General features: G+C 46.5%; 2 protein-coding genes across 2 annotated transcripts in view; one reads left to right on the top strand and one right to left on the bottom strand.

Annotated features, from left to right (window-relative positions):
- Positions 1-296: 296 nt before the first annotated feature.
- Positions 297-17314, bottom strand: AAGAB (alpha and gamma adaptin binding protein). Its single transcript, XM_059482584.1, has 10 exons — positions 17227-17314; positions 13100-13290; positions 12517-12613; positions 11765-11854; positions 9301-9384; positions 4519-4601; positions 4030-4117; positions 3302-3406; positions 2946-2995; positions 297-2370 (listed from the first exon to the last, which is right to left on the bottom strand). The coding sequence occupies exons 1-10, from the start codon at positions 17300-17302 to the stop codon at positions 2293-2295; spliced, it is 942 nt and encodes a 313-aa protein (XP_059338567.1). The 5' UTR covers positions 17303-17314; the 3' UTR covers positions 297-2292.
- Positions 6941-18047, top strand: part of IQCH (IQ motif containing H) — a 61209-nt gene continuing 50102 nt past the window's right edge. Inside the window, exons 1-3 of the mRNA XM_059482581.1 lie at positions 6941-7146; positions 13778-14032; positions 15913-15999. The gene's annotated coding sequence lies outside the window, so the exon portion shown is untranslated. The remainder of the gene's footprint in view (positions 7147-13777; positions 14033-15912; positions 16000-18047) is intronic.

Below are 18047 nucleotides of genomic sequence, written 5' to 3'. Positions count from 1 at the left end.
GGGTGCTTCAGGCCAGAGCTGGGTGCCAGGGCTGGGTCGGTGGCAGGGAAGTCTCTGCCAGCCCAGAGCTTCAGCTGCAGCCTGGCCTGCCCAGGAACACTGGGAATGTCTGAGCTGGGAATGCTGCGGCAGCAACAGCTCTGAACCGGCACAAGGACATCAAACCTGGGGCTGTCCCTGCCCGTGGCAGGGTGGGACTGGGGGCCTTTAAGGGCACTTCCAACCCAACCACTCTGGGATTCTGTGGAACCAACTGGGAATTCTTCTACACAAAGAGAAACTGAGAGGCACAAATCTGCCTTTCCGCTAATGCCCCTTTTATTCATTTCTGTAACAACTTCTTTTGTAAAGAAATTCTGTAGCCAAAACCAAAGGGTCTCTTCAGAAAAACCCCAAACAACCCACAAAAAAATAAGCACCAGCAAAGTAAACCTTGATTTTAAACCACAACACAACAACCTCAAAGGATCATTAAATTATTTCCCAGTGTCTTCAGCCACACTTCCTGCCTCCATGATTTGTGCCCCTACAGAGAAGACCCACATTTACAATAAATCATGTTTAAAAGAGTTTTGAGTATGGGAATGAGCTGCTGCTACCTCATAAAAAGGCAGCAAAGCACTGGGTTTTAACTGATATGATCTCACTAAATTTAAAAAGTCACATCTCTATCACATGTCTAAAGAATGGGTTTATAAAGTGTCCAAGTCCATTTTTTCTTCGCTGCCTCCACTCCATTCCCTTGGCACTTTGGCCATTTATCAGCATTGTACAACAAAGATTTAGAAAGGGCAGAAACAATCTCAGCGACCGAGAAGCCAATGGGGAAAGCATTCATTCCCTGCCTGGAATGAGCCACCTGCAGCTCTGTGCCTCATTCTCTGTGCTGGGACAGAGATGGAGAGCAGGAGAAGGTGCAGTCACAGCAAGGCCCCGCAGCTGCCTGGGAAGGTGTCCCTGGCAGGTGTTTCCTTGGCTGTCTCATATTCCAGAATCCTTCCCAAACCAGGTGTTTCACCACGGGGGAGCTCCTGCTCAGGCTTCAGCTGAGAAACGCTTCCCAAACTGCCAGTGAGGCTGCAGTTCTTGTCCTTGAACGCTGCAGTTTCCATGCAGGAAATGATTCCCAGCATTCCAAGAATGATGATTTACATTCACCTTTGCTTCAGCATTAAAAAAGGGAATTCAAGGAGCACTCTGAAAGTGCTGCAGGACATAAAGCCATCCAAGAATCGATGGCAAACCCATGTCCTGGGACTCGGCAATTTAGGGGACACTGGAAAAGGTAATTTTGGAATTCCTAACTGAGGGTGCTTAACAGGGTGGACTTTCAGATGGATAAGGAAAAGTTCTTGGGGCCAGACTCTTCCTGTGGATCCACAGCCTGTGCCTGCACAGAGGAGCCAGGGTGGCATCTCCCCTTCCTCCCCTGGCTCCTCACCAGGCTCCACGTTCCTTCCATGTCCGTCATTCCAGAGGCTCTGTGCCCTGTGCTGCTGTGGAAGTGACGGGGGCTCCCCCCAGGAAAGGGAATTCCCTCTGAGCCCTGATGGACACACAGGGAGTGGGCACTGAGCCCACCCAGGGGCACCAAGGGCTTTGGGAACTGTGGACAGAGCTCCCAGAGCAGCTCTGTGCACTCTGCCAGGCCTTGCACAAGGTTTGGGCAGGGAACTCCACCCCAGGAGCAGCAGCAGCCATCTGGCATTCCAATGGGAATCAGGGAGTGTGCACAACACCTGGCACTGCAGGGAAGCCCCTGTCCTTACACAGGCAAAATCCAAACAGAATCCAAGCCTGGGGCCACGTGTAATGGCTTTGGCACTTGGCAGGATGGGGCTCAGCAACCTCCTCCTCATGGCTCATCCAAATCTGGCCAGTCTCAACTGGGAAAAGCTCCATAAAACCATCCAAGAGCCCTACAGCTGAAAAATGCAGTTTGGAATTCAGGAGTGACTTCCCAAGCCCCGGCCCTGTGTGCAGAGATAACTGGGAGCACATTTGTTTATTTAAACCCCAGAGAGGAAATCATAAAAATGTTCATCTGTAAAATGTAAACTCTTCACTGTTTCCTTGAACCACACTCGTGTCACCTCCCAAAGTCCTCTGGGAGAGGAGACAGGACAGTCAGACAAAGCCTCTGGAGCTGGAGATGCTGTGGAATGTGGAACATGGGGAATGCTGTCACCAAGGGCAGCAGCTACAGCTAAATGGGGTTTTTGGCAATGAACACTAATTCAGGGAAGGATCATTCCCTCAGGATTGCTCTGGCACTTCCAGCTACAGAGGAATTCAGTTTTCTTCATCCGAGGAGAGACCTTCAATCTCATCCCTGTCTCCTCCAATTGCCATCCAGAAGGCTTTGGCCACCTACAATGGGAAAGAGATGGGAAAGGGAGAACATTCCCATCACATGACTGAAGATTTTGTATTTCCCATCCAAAGAGCAGGAACTGAGCAGCAGCTGAATCTGGCAACCAGCTCTGTGAGTGCAACACATCCTCTCTGAGGTGAAGGAATTTTAGCTACACAGGGGCAATGGTTCAGGTCACGGGAGGCACCTGTGCTACAAAACCTGTGCTATTTAAGGCATCATTAAGTTCTCCAGGAGATCCAGACTTTTCCATTGACTTGTGGAAGCTGGCCAGCACCCCCAGTAACTGCAGGGCTTTCAGCTCAGAATTCAGAAAGAGGAAAGTCTTTTTTTATGGCACTGGGGTGGAATGAGATGATCTTTAGGGTCCCTTCCAACCCAAACCATTCCAGGATTTTATGCTTTTCTGGTATTTCAAACTTCCAGGTTATTCAGTTTTTACCTGACAACTCTCATAGGACTGTGTGGTTTATTCTCACAGCTCTTAATCCAGGAACTCTGCAGGAGCAGGAACTGTGCTTGGAAAGAAATCACCCATTTTACTGACCCCACCCCAGTTCCCAAGGCTCACCTTCTCCGCGTGCAGCTTCCTCTGCTCGTGGGGCAGCATGGCCGCTTTGTCTGTGGGGAAGGAGAGGAGAGGGGCTGTGAAGCTCAGGAGGGAGCAGAGAACAGAGAGCACCTCCTGCCCTGGGTCTGGGAACTGCAGAGAAAACCTCCTGCCCTGGATTTGGGAACTCCAGTGCAACATCTGCTGCTTTCAAGAGCATTGTCAAGATAAAGGACAAATGAATGGAAACAGCAGCTACCTCTCAAGGACCTGAGGCAGGAGAACAGGAATTTCACAGCTTCCCAGCTCACTCCTGGCTCTATCTGAGCCACTGCAGGAGGTGCCAGAGCTCAGGTCCATCTCTCCAGGTGCGTTACCTTTCATTTCTTTCAGCTTTGAGAAGAGCCTTTCGAAGTTCTCCAGGTCCCCATCCCTCGTGGTCAGGCTGGCCAGCTCCTGGATGTCCATATCCAGCATGGGATCTGAAATACAGCTTGGTTGAAATGATTCTGGTTTCTCAACAGAAAACCAGGATTTTAACAGCTGCAAATCCCATTTGCAAATTCCAATGTCATAAGAGAGAAAGAAACACTTAATTTACTGATTGCTCATAAAGACAAATCATGGCATTGTTACAGTGGTGATTAATTTTATGGCAGAAATCCTTCCCTGTCAGCATGGGCAGCCCTGGCAGAGGAGCCCAGAGCAGCTGTGGCGGCCCCTGGATCCCTGGCAGTGTCCAAGGCCAGGCTGGACAGGGCTTGGAGCACCCTGGGACAGTGGAAGGTGTCCCTGCCATGGCAGGGGTGGAATGGGATGAGCTTTAAGGTCCTTTCTAACCCAAAATATTCCAGATTCCATGATTCTGTGATACATTACATGTGAGCTCATCCAGTATTTAAGATTTCTTGCTGATTCCAGAATGACCTGGATTCACAGCCACAGAGTGCATCAAAGACTGATGAGCTGATGAGACCACATCAAAGATCCAGATGTCACACAGAGCCGGTAAGGCAGTCCCCTCTCCTGGAATGCTGCAGGGATTTCTGGCAGTGCCCGTGTGCCCCACGCTGCCCTGTGTCCCTGCCAGGTGTGCTGAGCTCACCTGCAGCACTGTCAGGCTCCAGGCTGTGTGTGCCAGCTCCATCCTCCCCACCATCTGACTGGGATTCCTCCCTCTCTCCTGGGTTGGACTGTCAGGACACAAAGATATTTCAGTATCCAGTAATGCATGAAAAAACACCAGCAGCAAATCAGGTGCTCCCAGCTTTTCCTTCAAACCCTTGCACGTTATCTCAAAGTGTTACTGCACAACCTGTGCCATGAAAGGTCCCTCCTGCAGCACTGGGAACTGGGGCTGCATGAAAGGATTTCAGGATGGATTTGTTGGGGTTTTTCCAATAACACCATAGAGTGACAGGTTTTGTTGTGCCCAAAGGGGATAATTTGGATATAATCAAACCCATCTTGAGAGGAGCTTTTAGTGCTCTTTCCTTTGGCTCTGTGGCACAAGGGGAGGTCCCAGGCACCCCCAGTGGATGCAGGCAGGGCCTGAGCAGAGCAGCAAGCAGGAATTACTGGAATCACTGTTTACTTCTGTCTCCGGGGTCTCTTCACCGCCATGGCTCCTGTTTGCTCCTGCCAAGGTGCTGAGGAGACCAAAGCCCTGGGTCCTGTCTGCAACAAAGCACAAATTCCAAAATTACTGCAAATACCGGGGCTGGTCAGGTGGGAGAGGGGGAATTTCACAGCACCATGGAAAACCGTGCCAGTGCACTTGCAAACAGATTTTAAGCAGAAATTTCACATCAATTCTAAGCTTTAAACTGTGTCTGCACCGTTTGCTGCTAAATATTCCCCCCAGGGAAGGGAATGTGAGCCACAGGAGATGTGGGGTCTTTTCAGAGCTTGTTGGAAGCCTGTGCTCCGTTGGGATCTGAGCTGGTAAATCCCAAATGGGCAGCTGGAAAATCCAGAAGCAGAATTTTCTGTTGCTGGTGCCCAGGTTTAACTCCATGGGAAGCAGCCCCGAGTCTGAGGGTGGATTCAGGAAAGGCAAGGAGAGCCTTTGCTCACACTGAACAGGCTGAGCACGACAATCATGGCAAAGAAAATTGTTAAATATCTAATTCAGAATTCCTGGCTGGATTCATCCATCAAATCCAGGGTTTCTTCTCACTACAAGGTGCTCTGGGCTCTCCCCACTGCTGGCCTAGGGTGTATTTCAATGCTGTTTTAAAACTCAACCTAAAAAGTGATTTCAAACCTGAGCAGTCATCTAAGATAATAAATGTTGTGCAGTATTTTTAATTTGAACTGGCTGTATTTTTAAACCTGTTTTATATAAAAATATGTGCATAATGGGTGATATGATGAGGTGTTTTTTACTAAGTCAGGTTTTTCTAAGTCAGTTTACTACTCAATACAAACTGGCCTTGCACTGAGTAGTAAATATATGCAGTTACACAAGGCACTCAGGAGATTTTTCTGCAAACCTTTGTATTTTAGTCAACTAAAACTGAAAAAAAGTGAAATTATTGTACCAGAAATAGCCAGGAAACAATGACTTCTGCCAGAAGCAAGATTTAATGTTACTTTTTAAAAGAAGTATGTTCTAAATTATTACACTCATGACTAAGCTCTAGACTCAACTGTTGAGGTGATGTCATTTGGATGCTCTGCCCAAATTTCCTTGCCATTTCTCCAGCCTCTCCTTCTGAGGGGTTGGATGTGTAACTGGGCCCATCCAGCACTCACACAAACACATCTCCATGGGAGAACCCCTGAGCCCCAGTCCCCATTCCCTGCTCCTGCAGCTGATCTGTTCTGCCCCATCCCTGGCAGGTATTTGGGGCCCCTGGCTCTGCTTTATCCCTTTTGCTGCTTTAGCAGATCCCTGGCCAAAGGGGTGGGAAGAAGTGAAGCAGTGGAGCTGAATGAATTCCCTGGAAAACCTTCAGCTGCCTGTGAAGTCCAGCAGGTCAGCGAACAGGGATTGCAGGATAAAGTTTGGGATTTGCATCCCAAAGCAAAGCAGCTTGCCCAGTTTCATGGGCTGAGCAGAGAGCTGGCTTTGGGGAAGCTGTGAAGGTGGACATGGAGCCAATCTCTGAGTCACCTCAGGCAAGGCTGGACACTGCAGTGCAGAATGTCCTGGAGAGAGAACATTCCCACACTGGCAGAGAGGTGGATGCAGTGATCTAATCATGGCCCTCGTTCATGGCTGGGATTAGAATCTGTCCTGCACAGAAAAATGGCAGTGGCTCCACATTCCCTCCTCCAACACTGCAGAACCTCAGCCAGAGTTATTACAAATGTCATCCCTTCTGAAAAACCTGGAGTGTGCAGCAGGGATCTCTGAACAGCAGCTGTTTGTCCCTGGATCCATGTTTAGGGAGGAGGCAGACACAACACTTGGTTGCAGGCACACCCTTGGAAAGCCCTTCCTATAAACTCCATTTATTGGATGTAAAAGTTATTTCAACTTCTGGGTGCAATTCAGGAAGTGGGTGATGCCTTACACAGTGTTCTTGAGGCAGGAAAGCCAAAAATTAGCTCATCCCACTTATGGAGGAGTCAGTGGCTATGGTGGAGCCCAGAGCAGCTGTGGCTGCCCCTGCAGGGGTGGAATGGGATGGGATTTAGGGTCCCTTCCCACCCAAACCACTCCTGATTCCATGCTCTCTGTAGTTGCACAGGAACCACTCATGATGCTCTGAACATAGATTCAGCATTCCCAGACTCCTGTTTCATGGCCAAGTGTTTCCACTGCCTTTACCTATTATTATTCCTCCTGTCTCCAGCTGACACATGGTGATCCTTACACATAAAACTGGAATTAACACATCAAAATTCACAATTTGTTTGAATTGCCTCCCTAAATGAGGTTAATTGGCTGTGATTAGAGCCAGGCTCATTCCTGGCCCCACCTGAGGTAAGCAGCTTCACCTGGGATCACTCAGGCTGGGATTTAAGCAGGAAAGAAGCCAAGCAGCCTCTTCCAAAGGACTGGAAATGGTTTCTCTTCTTGCCACAGAGGCTCTTGCAGGGACAGGGAAGGTTAACAGCAGTTTAATGCCTCTGTGGGGAGGGAACTGTGTCACCTGGAGAATCCCTCACGTTCTCCTGCTCAAGAAAACTTCCAGAGACTGAAGGGAGCTCCAAGTCCTGGAGAACCAACCTGACAGCAGCTCCAGGGAGGATCTGCCTGGCAGAGTCCCAGGTAAGGCTGCTCCTTTGGCTTGGAGTAGAGATAATGCTGCTCCATTTACTCACAAAGCACGTGGGATTGGTCACTTGGTGTAAACTTGTTTCTAATTCAACTGTGTTACATTTAATAATTCTTTTTATGGATTGTGTGAGAATGATGCATTTAATGGTGAGAGAAAAAAATCTGAAGTTTAAAATTTTAATGAATAGGTGTGTGAAAAAAACCTGCAGCTTGACAAGAATTGTGTTGGGGCTTAATGCAATAAAATAATGAGTTTGGTGTTTGTGCTTGAAAAAGGCTATTCCTGCTCTGTCTGTAAATTTAAATTCTCAAGGAAACAGGTTTTGAATTAAGGCAATGCTGTTGAATAAAGGCTGCACCTAACAGTGCTGTAAGTATTTGCTAGTAGGCATTTACTACTGGAACTCTCTTAGGGTCTCTGATAACTCCTCCCTGCATGGTTTTTAACCAGCCAGGAGTTGCAGGTCATTTTCAGTGGAAAAGTTAAAGTTGGATTTACATGGCAGCCAGTTTCGAGGATCTGGAGGAAGCTGAAAACAAAAGATATGTTAGAGGTTGTAAAAAGTTTTATTTTAAGCAAAATGAGCTCAACAATTTCCCTTTGAAGGCACAGTCAGGCTGCAACACCTTCTAAATATAGCAGACTTCCTGAGGGGTTTGTGGTGGTGCAGCAGTGCTGTGTGGGGCTGGTGCTGTGCAGAGAAAATCAGGATTTGTCAAGGAGCCTGACCTTTACAGAACACAGCAGTGATGTGCAGGAATTTCCCCCTGTGAGGAACTGAGCATGTGACTAAATTCTGCTGTTCTGTAAGGTGGTATCTGCCAGATACAGGAAATGTGTTGTTAAAAAACCGTTTTTAGCACAAGTGAGATAAATAACCTGACACCATCTGCCCAGGTTACCTGGTTCTCTGCAATGGTTACACTGAGTCACACCCCACCTTCACCTCAGTCCTGATGGGCAATGAGAAATCCTCAAAAAGCTGCATTAAAAAATGGAGGTTAATAATGCTCATCCTGGTTTCACTGAGTCCCAGCAAGCCCCTTGCAGATGCAGAGATTAACAGCAGCCTCTCAGGGCTTTTGATCACTCCACAGTTAATGGCTGCAGGAAGGGAGAAGCCACAGCAGAGGGAAATGGGACATCAGGGAGCAGAGAGGTGTTGGAAGGCTGGTGGTGGGATGAGGCTTTGTGAATAAGAAATTCCAGGCCAAGCACTCCTGAAGAGTTTGATCTTCCTACATTTTCTGTAGCAGTTTGTGTGATTAGAAAGGTAATTAAAGGATTTCAAGGAAATGGAAGGATCTACCCTTGTAACCACAGCATTTCCTTTTCTGATGACTCTAAGGCTAAAGTGATTTTTCCAAATTCTAACTCTACCTGAAATCCAGCTTCCTCAGGAAATTATCTGGGGTTGCCCATTTTTTGCACTGTTGTAAATAAAATCTGTGGTTTCCATGTACTCAAGTGGGGTTTTCTGTAGCAAAAACAGCCCTTAAATGTTTGACACAGCTCCTTCGCCAAATCTCATCTCTGCACTTGCTAGTCTCATCCCTAGTACAAAAATTTAAAAACCCAACCAAAAATCCCCTACAACAAATGTGGAATTTAACCTTTACTTCTACACTGAAGCATGTATCAGTCTGGTAAAGCTGATAATTACAACCTATTTCTTACTAGAGTTTGGTGGAATTAACTTTGAGTTTTCATTGCAACCTGCAGGATTAATGGAATATTTAACTGAAATTATTGGTAGAGTGCAAGTTAAAGCAGAGAGGGATCAGGAGCAGGTGCTGGAACAGGAGCAGTTTTACACAGAAATCCCTTCCTGTGAGGGTGGTGAGGCCCTGGCACAGAGCAGTTGTGGGTGGAAGTGTCCGAGGCCAGGCTGGGTGAGCTTGGAGCAGCCTGGCATAGAGGACAAGCTGAGCTTTGAGGTCCCTCCCCACCCAAGCCATAAATTCTGTGATAAATCTCACCCACTGCCTGTGAGCTCAGCAGGACATCAAGGGGGTGAAAGCAATGCCTGGGCCCTCCTGTCCCCCGGGGAAGGTCCCATTGTGCTGCAGCTGTGCCTGTGCTGGCCCAGCTGCCCCATGTGAGCTCCCCCAGGCTGCAGGGCCAGGCCCAGGGGCACCACCTACCCCCCTTCATCACCACGTTGGACCAGACGTTGGCGTTGAGGGCCTGCACGATGCGCTTCACTCCCGTGGACTCGGGGAAATCATCTGCACAGAACAGAGAGGGGCTCTGAAACTCCTGAGAACAGCTCCAAACACCACCCCATGCCTCCAGAGGTGGGGCTGAAGGCCTCTCCTGGCTTCTCAAAATCATTGCCAATTCTGCTCCTAGTACAAAATGCAGATTTTTCACCTTTGATTGATGAGAGGCCAAGTAAATGTAAATTAATGCCTCACTTCTTGGGCTGAGCTTCCAGAGATAATGAAATGTGAGCTCAGCATTTTGCAGGTATCTAAATCCTTTTTGTTAAATATTTAGCAGGAGGCCTATATTAAGTAACATCTTTATAGCATATTATAAAAGTAAAATATACTTTAATATATTATAAATATTAATAAATTAATAATAACGAAACAGTAAATTATAATAAATAATATGACAGTATATTATACTTTATAGTATATATATATAAATTTAATAGCAACAGACAAGAAACTTCCATCTTTCACTCCAAGATCTTTTACAATGCTGTATAGCATAGAAATATATTAGAAAATAGATACCAGAATTATTTTTCTTTCTTTTAGAAAGTAAAGAACTTGAGACAACCATTTAAAAAGGGCGTGATGCCTGTAAAAAATGGAAAGGAATATTGTAAAGCTGTCCCCACAATAACTTACTCCAAAAGTTCCAGTAATCCTGGGAATTACAGGAACTTGAAAGCCCAGGGAAAGCATTATTCAGATTTTAATTTATTTACTGAATAGATTTGACACCACTTTGGATCAAGTCAGTTTTCCCATTTCCTCAGTTTAGTCAGCTTCCCATGTTTGTGCAGGTTGACAAAGGGAAAAAAAAAAACCCACCCAAACAATCCTTTGGATACAAAACTGTTTTTGTTTAGAAAACAAACTCAAGTGACTCAGGGATCAGGTGCAGTAATTGAAACTGCCTTTAGAAATGCATTTAAGGGTGAAATCAGATGTTTTGCCCTCTGTGATGCTGCTGTTTGGTTTGGTATCAGAGTCCTTATCAAGAGTCCCAGTTTAGAGCTCTTGTCCTGGCTGTGCAAACAACTGACAATGAGTCAAAACAAAAGTTCCAGTTTATTTGAGATGAGCTGCCTGAAATGTCAGAATTTGGAGTAGAGATTGGCCCAGTGTGTTTACAGCATCTGTTGTGCCTTTGTAACTCACCCAGAATGTTTGGGGGGTAAATAAGTTACTCACAGGAACAGTTCCTCCTCTGCATGAGTCACAGTGAATCAACTACCAGATTAAACAGCTGGGAAAGAACATGTATCCCAATAACCCACAAATTAACATCCTGAGTTGTTATTATTCCCATTAAAGAAATGGTAAAGAGCTCGTTCCCATAAATGGCAAAGAGCTTGTTCTTTATTCAGAATTATTCAATAGGAAAATAACTTGATTAAAGGTTACTATTTTTAAAGCAATTAGTATTTGTTTAGTCTAAGGAGTCCTCACTTCCGATTTTCCCAGTTTCTGTGAATCAAATCTGTAAATCACCCTCCTTGACTAAAAAAAGGGAAACACTTTTAAAGGCATGCTGGGGAGAGAGGGAAACTTCCCAGCTCCTCAAGATCCAATTTTAGCAGGCCCTTAAAGGGGGGAAAGGGGTGGGATGTGTAGCAGTGAGGATTTTATAGTGAATTATTTTTGGTGGCTGCAGTGTGCTTGGAGAACCTGAAATAGAGCAAATGTTAGTGACTAATTCCTCTCCAGCCCGCAGTTATCTCATTTTACTCCAGGGAGGTAAGGTGTAAATGCTTTTTTGTGTCACTGAAGTGAGGAGATAAGGCTGATGCTGATAAGGCTGTCAAGAAATGCACAGTCACTTTTCAAGAGTGGAACACCACATTTGACTCTTCTTGCTGTTTTTTTTTTCAAGTTATAAATGTTGGGCAGCCAGTGATTCTGAAACTGGTTTATTTCCTGTGTAACAGCTCCTGTTGCTCTGAAATGTTTTTAACAACCTGCCATTTTCAGCCTATCATGTCACTGTTTGTACCAAGATAGCATAAAATAGTTTTCAAGTCTTTTTAAAACCAGAATTTTTCTGCCCTCATGCAGAAAAATGTTTCTTTAGATTGATTTTCCAAGTGGAATATAAAAACTTCTGATGTATCAATACAGTCCTAGGGCAGTGCCAGAAAAAGGAGCAGATATTTTGACGTAGGTGCTGCACAAACAGCAGCTGGATTTGGGAGGGTACAAATGGAATTTCTCAGAGGAAATAACCTCCTCCCCCTCCTGACCTTTTACAGCTGAGACAGCCCCACCAACCCAGAGCATTCCATGCTGTAATCATGTGCCCTATCAACAACTGCAAGGGGCACAACTTTACTTAGAAGGTATTTCTGGGCACTTTTCAGTCTCAAAATGGCAAGAGAAGCAGCAGACCTACCATCTTCATCAGGCAGCTCCTCAGGGCTGAGCTCTACCAGCTCAAAGCCATGCTTGATGCACCACTCTTGAGCTTTCTGTCTGTTTACACCTAAATTGGGAGACAAAAATGGGTATTAAAGGAGCAGATCTGAGACCAGTACCAGCACATTTATCAGAATATTTAGCTGTGTTTTATTCCCTCAAAGTTGTTTGCTTGCTCTGGAGTGTATGGGAAATGTAGAGCAGCTGGCATGGATCCTCCATTCACTGTGGCTTGCAAAAATAGAGTTAAACTCCTCCTTGGAACTGAGGAACAGAATCAAATGGTTTTGCAGAGGGTACAACGCAGGTGTGAATGAAGACTTCTGCTGACTCTGGCTTTGACACTGAATTGAGCTGCAGGGACACATCTGCACCTCCCAGCTTGCTGTGGCCTAGAACCACAGCAAATGTGTGTGCTCAATGTCCAAATGTCAAAAAAATGGCATTAGCAACCAAGTTCTCCCCCTTTTTCAGCAGGGTCATGCACATCCAGCAGCAGGAATGTTTTAGTCCCCCTGCAGTGGCAGGACAGAGCTGACTCTGAGCAATCTGGTAAAATTCTGGTTGAGTTCTAACACATCCCACTGAAGGTTTCAGCTCCTGCTCCCCTGAGCTCTCCAGGCCACTCTCACCCAAACTCTGAGAGGTAATTGTTGATGTAATTACAAAGTGAATTATTATGCAGGCTAATGGCTCTGAGTGAGGATGGGAGTTCTCTGGGTCTCCTACCGTTCTCAGACACTCTGTCACAAACCAGGATCATCACTTCTGGCAGCCACTCTTCTGTCAGGGGCAGCCATTCAGAGACACCCTCCAGTCCAGTTTTCTGCAGGGCAAAAGAAAAGTGTTCTTCAGAGTGCATTCCGCAATACTTTAGTTTTTAAAAGTATAAGAATTGAATTATATAAAGAAATGGGCTTTTTTTGTCTCAACCTTTCTGGTTTCTGCTAAACCAGTTTTCACTGCTGCTGGTTTAGTAGAAACAATTTTGGGTGAAATGCCCTGAATTTTATGTTTAGCTCCCAAAATTCTGTCTGTCCTAAAGGAGCCTTTAAGAAGCAGCACCAGCTAGGAATAAAGCTGGCAGATGGATTTGCCATGGTGGCATAATGGCTCCTGAAAACGCCTCTTCCAGCTGGAGGAGAGGAGTAAGGGAGAAGGAAACTGCTGCTATTGTGAGCAGGGAAATGGAATAGTTAGTGTTGAATATTGACCTTCTGCCAGTGAATAAACACTTAAAGGGGATGGGTGGGGTTCTGGTTGATGGGTCTCACTGTGAGAAGGCAGGAGAATGAAGCAGGAGAGCCCTTACTGTTGTGCTGTCAAAGTACACCACAAATGCCTGCACAGCCTCGGCGATCTCTGCAGTCACGTGGAACGTGTTTGGGACCACACACAGGTGGATATCTGCACAATAGTATTTGTTATCTATCGTCCAGGGGTAGAAATTCACTCTTCCACTTGTTATTGCACCCACAGTCAGGTCATCTTCTCCTGTGATACCTGCAGGAGAGAAAAAGGGTGAGGAGGAGGGTAAAAGCAGCAGCAAGAAAATAATTTGTCTAGAAAAGCACAGTGCCAATGCAGATCCATCTTTACTACAATAAACCAGTACATAATCAAGATCTTTAAAAATTCAACTCAATTTGTTACTCTGTCCCAGATTTTATTGCTTAGCTTTCAAAAGAGTTTATTTTCTAGTTTTCAGTCTAAAGTATGACCCAAAAGCTGCAGAAAGCCTTTTGTTTTCCTGGAAATGCCTTTTCAAGTGTTAACCTCACACTCAGTAGCTGTAAACAGGATGTATGGAGAGAAAACCTAAACTTTATTACAACCCTTGCATGCTCTTTGAGATGTAAAGATCTGTTTAACTGTGACCAAAAGCTGAAGGTAACTAATGAGAAAATAAACCCAGTTCCTACAATTCATCTGCAATTCCCATTAAATTCCTTGTGGGAGCTCAACCATTAAAATCCAGTGCTTTGCTCAGGTGCTGCCAGGCTCTGCCCTCCGAGGCAGGAACCTTCCCAGAACACTCCTGGAGCTGAAGCAGAGCTGGAAGCACAGCACCCCAATATTCCTCGAGGGAAAGGCCAGGAAACCTTGTTCAGGCTGGATGAACTCGTGGACACTTTGGAACACAGGTCTATGATTTCTAAAATGGACTGAGCCATCCAGAATTGCCTGGGGCAGGAGAAGAGTTAAAGAATAAAGCACATGGCTTTTCAAGGATTTGTATTTGAAGGTACTGACTTTTCCTGGAGCTGCTGGAACAGGCTGTTCCCCAAATAGTCTGGAGATGAATTTGAATTTATCTGTATCTTGTTAGTAAAGAGACAGGAAAACCTCCTTGCCAAGGCTGCAGTGATTTTTACAACTAAACTGCAAAGCTGAGAGGTGGATCTGGTGACTGAGCACGGGGCACAAGGCAGGGAGAGCTGCAAACCAGGATCATCTGCAGCCCTGGGGAGGAGATGGAATCTGAGGGAGAAATGTGACCTTGGAAACAGAAACCTGGAGCCATTTCCTCCTTAAGAGAGTGAAACAGGAGTCTCCTCTCAGAGTTGCTTAAAATAAGAAGTGCCACATCTAAATGATTTTCCAAGCTCAAGTTTGATTTATTTTGGATGGCAATTATTTTTCAGATGATTTCAGGTGATCATCTTTAACCAGATGATATTCCATGCTAAGATTACCCACCTCTCTTTGGAGCTGGGGGACAAAGATCCTGAGTCACCACCAAACAAACCTGGGTTCTGAGCTTTGTATTCTCAGGGGTTTGTTTGGAATATGATATTAATTTCCCTTTACTAGTGTTTTGACAGTTAAAAATAAGTAAGTAAATTAAAATCAGTCTGAGCTAACAGAATTACAAGTCAATGCCACAAGAGGCTAAGAATAAAAGGGTCCACAGAAATTACAGAAACCCAGAAAATCAGCAGTAAGACTTGGGGAGGGAAATGGGGTGAGGAACAAAATCAGCTCTGAAGTCATTGAGTCAGTCACCCTAACAAGGATACAAAGGGGAAGAACCCTCAGAAAAGGTTTTCAGAAGCTGATATGAATTTCACATCTGCTTTGTAAGGGACATTTTTTAGAAGAGTTCATGGACAGATTTAGGTCTGAAAGCACTGCTAGAATGAGGCCATGTCCCATTTCCTATTACTGCTGCTTGTTCCTGTGTTTTAAGGGGTTTTCTTTCATCCCATTGTGCTGCTGATTTCCCATCCTTCATGCTGAGATTCTGCCAGTTCCCTGTGGAATTTCTCTCCCAGTAATTGCCCTGTTCCCTAATACCCAAGTAGTATTTCAGCACTTTTAGCACATTGTGTGCGTAATAGTAATTTTTTAATGATTACAACTTCTTTTTGCAATTTTTTTTTCCCAAAGAGATTAAGATATTTACCACTTTCCGTAGTGTTTTTCAGATTGAATAAATGTTTTAAGAACATAATGCCCTAAATGCTCCCAAATCCTCAGAGCTGTCAGGTATATGGAGCAGCTCCCACATTCTGGGCCTTGAGAGCCACCTGGTGGAATGAACCATAAAAAATACTCCTAAAATTACACCAAGGAGTAAAGAGAGCCCAAATATGCTGGGGAGGAGGGGAGTGGTAAAAATCCAAAAAGAAAAGGAAGAACAGTCAGACAGAATGAAAACGGAACCAATCTTATTTGCAGTTTTGTAATACATCACAATAATAACAGGCAGATCTATGTTGAGCACTTTAAAAAGATTTGTTTTGCCACAGTGTCCCATGAATTAAAGCATTCAGAAAAACCTGAACAAATAAAAATATATCTAGCAAATGTATCATCAGCTGCTTCTCATCCTCCAGCCCTTTTCCATTGAACAGAAGGAAAACCCTGGAAAAAGTCTTGGAATTGGCCTGGAAAGTTCTGGCAGGTTCTTTCACCCCCCCAAACCCTCCCCACTGCTGCCCCGTCCCTGCCTGGGTGTCCTTGAATGTTTTACAGTCTGCTGCCTCTGATTTAATGTCACCTGGGACTTAAGATGCTGATGGTACTTATTTTATCCAATTTTATTTTATAAAATAAAATAAAGATTTATTTATAAATCTTTTTATTATTTATAAAATAAAATAAAGATTTTATTTCTTTCAGGAGGGTTTTAATGTAACCCAGTCAGAGGACACACAGACAAGACTCCAGTTTTGGTACTGGGAGCAGTGGAAGCTGAGATATTCCAAAGTGAGTACTAGTCTTAAAAATATATGAGCTTGTATTTTAAGATTTTCTCAGATTAAGTAGCTTTTTGCTCACCTACCTTTTCTACCTGTTTCATTTTACTACGCAAAGTAATCAAAGGGGAAACCTAGAGGAACCTTGAGTAATTCCTTCCAATTTGCTTTATACCTTCCTCAAAAATAAGGTAATAATATTATTTTAGGTGTGGAATCTTTAAATAATTCAGTGTCTTGCAGCTGCTCTGACAGAGAAGCCTTTGACTGCATATCTTGTACTGTTATTTTTCTTCCAAAATGTGCTTTAATGAGGTGGAGGGAGCCAGTTCCTGGGGGCAGCCCTGTGCTTGGTGAGGTTCTAAGAACTGTTCAGAAAGAGAGAAAACCAAATCCAGAGAAGATTTGAGGGAGTTAAATTCTACATCTCAGTGTGCACAGCAAACTGCTCCCTAAAAAGCAGGGCTGTCCTAACACAGGCAACCCACCAAGATCATGAACAGCTTCTTCCTGGAAATCTCCCGATTTTAAAAATATTTTAAAAATACCAGAAATTCCACCATGGCTTTCTCTACTACCAGATCTTGTGTTCCCTTTTTGAGCCAGAAAAACAGCAACTGGTTTCCAGGAAAAACCACTTCCTACTGAATGAGTTCTATGTACTCGGTACCGAGTGTAATCTGCAATTCTACCAGCTGCAGGACAGACAGAATTTTTAGCTTTCCCTTTCAGTCCTTCCGCACTGAGAAAGCGGTGAATTATTTCCTTAAAGCACTGAGGAGGCTCCCGATACCCTCTGCAAGGGCTCGGGGGCTGCGATCCCCCTGTCCTGAGGGGAGGACTGGGACCCTGAGAGCAGAACTGCGACCTTGACGGGAAAAATGAGAACCTGAGGCGAAAACTGGGTCCGTGAGGGGATGGCGGTGACCCTGAGGGGAAAACTGGGTCCGTGAGGGGATGGCGGTGACCCTGAGGCGAAAACTGGGTCCGTGAGGGGATGGCGATGACCCTGAGGCGAAAACTGGGTCCGTGAGGGGATGGCGGTGACCCTGAGGGGAAATTTGGATCTGTGAGGGGATGGCAGCGACCCTGAGGAGAGAACTGTGATCCTGAGGGGAAAACACCCCCCCTGAAGGCCGGGGCTGAAGGGAGCCGCTGCCAGCCCGGTTCGCGCGGGTGCGGGCAAACCGCGACCCCTGGTTCCGCCCGCTGCGGCGCCGCGGCGGCCCCGACTCACGTTTGACGAGCTCCTCGGGCGCGAAGCCCGCGGCACAGCTGGCGAGCAGCGCCAGCGGCCGCGCTGCCGCCGCCATGGCGCCCGCGCCGCGCCCCTTCCGCCGCGCCGCTACCACCGCCCGCGGGGGGCGCGGCCGGGGGAGGGACCGGGCGGAGCGCGGGCTCGGCCTTCGCTGGATGCGCTGTCCCCCCCCGGCGGCGGGGCGGATGGTGCGGCCCGGCCGGCGCGTCCCGTTGCCGGGAGCGGCGGTGCCGCCATGGCCGCGGCCGGAGCGGGGCTGACGCTGCCCTGTGGGTTCGGACAGCGCCGGGAACGGCTCCTCCCTGCCCGGATCGGCTCCTCCCTGCCCCGACCGGCCTCTCTTGGCCCGGCAGAGCAGCCGGGACACCCCGGGTTACCCCTCAGCACCCCGGGTCATCCCTGGGCTGAGCGCGGCGCGGCCGGTGCCGTGAGGGGACGGGGGACGCGCGGGGCTCGGCCCTGCCTGAGGGGCAGCGGGAGGGAGCGGGGATCGGGCTGTGGGTGCTGCGGGGCTGGGGAGCCCGGAGCTGTTTGGTTAACGTGAATACTCGGGTTTGACATGGGCTGGGCTCTCCTCACAGGCTGCCTGCAGTTTGTGTCCCTCCTTAAGGATTTTGAGATCCCTGCCCACTGAAAGCACCTGTGCCATGTGTCAGATGTGTGAGGAAACATCCTTCCTTAAGCGGAGAATCTCAGTCCTGAAGTTTATGGTCACTGCTTTGTGAGGTTTGTTTTAAAATTGAGTTTTTCCGGCCTTTCTACAATCAGTTTAAGTACTTGGGTTTGTATTCTTGGTTTAT

This window comes from Ammospiza nelsoni, chromosome 14, assembly GCF_027579445.1.
Source record: "Ammospiza nelsoni isolate bAmmNel1 chromosome 14, bAmmNel1.pri, whole genome shotgun sequence".
Lineage (NCBI taxonomy): Eukaryota > Metazoa > Chordata > Aves > Passeriformes > Passerellidae > Ammospiza > Ammospiza nelsoni.
The sequence above is the reverse complement of the archived record's forward strand: the minus strand, read 5'-3'. Positions and strand labels throughout refer to the sequence as shown.

Bases quoted from the DNA above. Each gene is read 5' to 3' on its own strand.
- AAGAB (XM_059482584.1), bottom strand. From the start codon at position 17,302: ATGGCGGCGGCAGCGCGGCCGCTGGCGCTGCTCGCCAGCTGTGCCGCG. The intron at 11,855-12,516 runs GTAGGAGACCCA...CTCCCAATTTAG, and splicing joins TGACAGAGTGTCTGAGAACG to GTGTAAACAGACAGAAAGCT. The intron at 4,602-9,300 runs GTAGGTGGTGCC...GCTTTGTTGCAG, and splicing joins CAACGTGGTGATGAAGGGGG to ACAGGACCCAGGGCTTTGGT.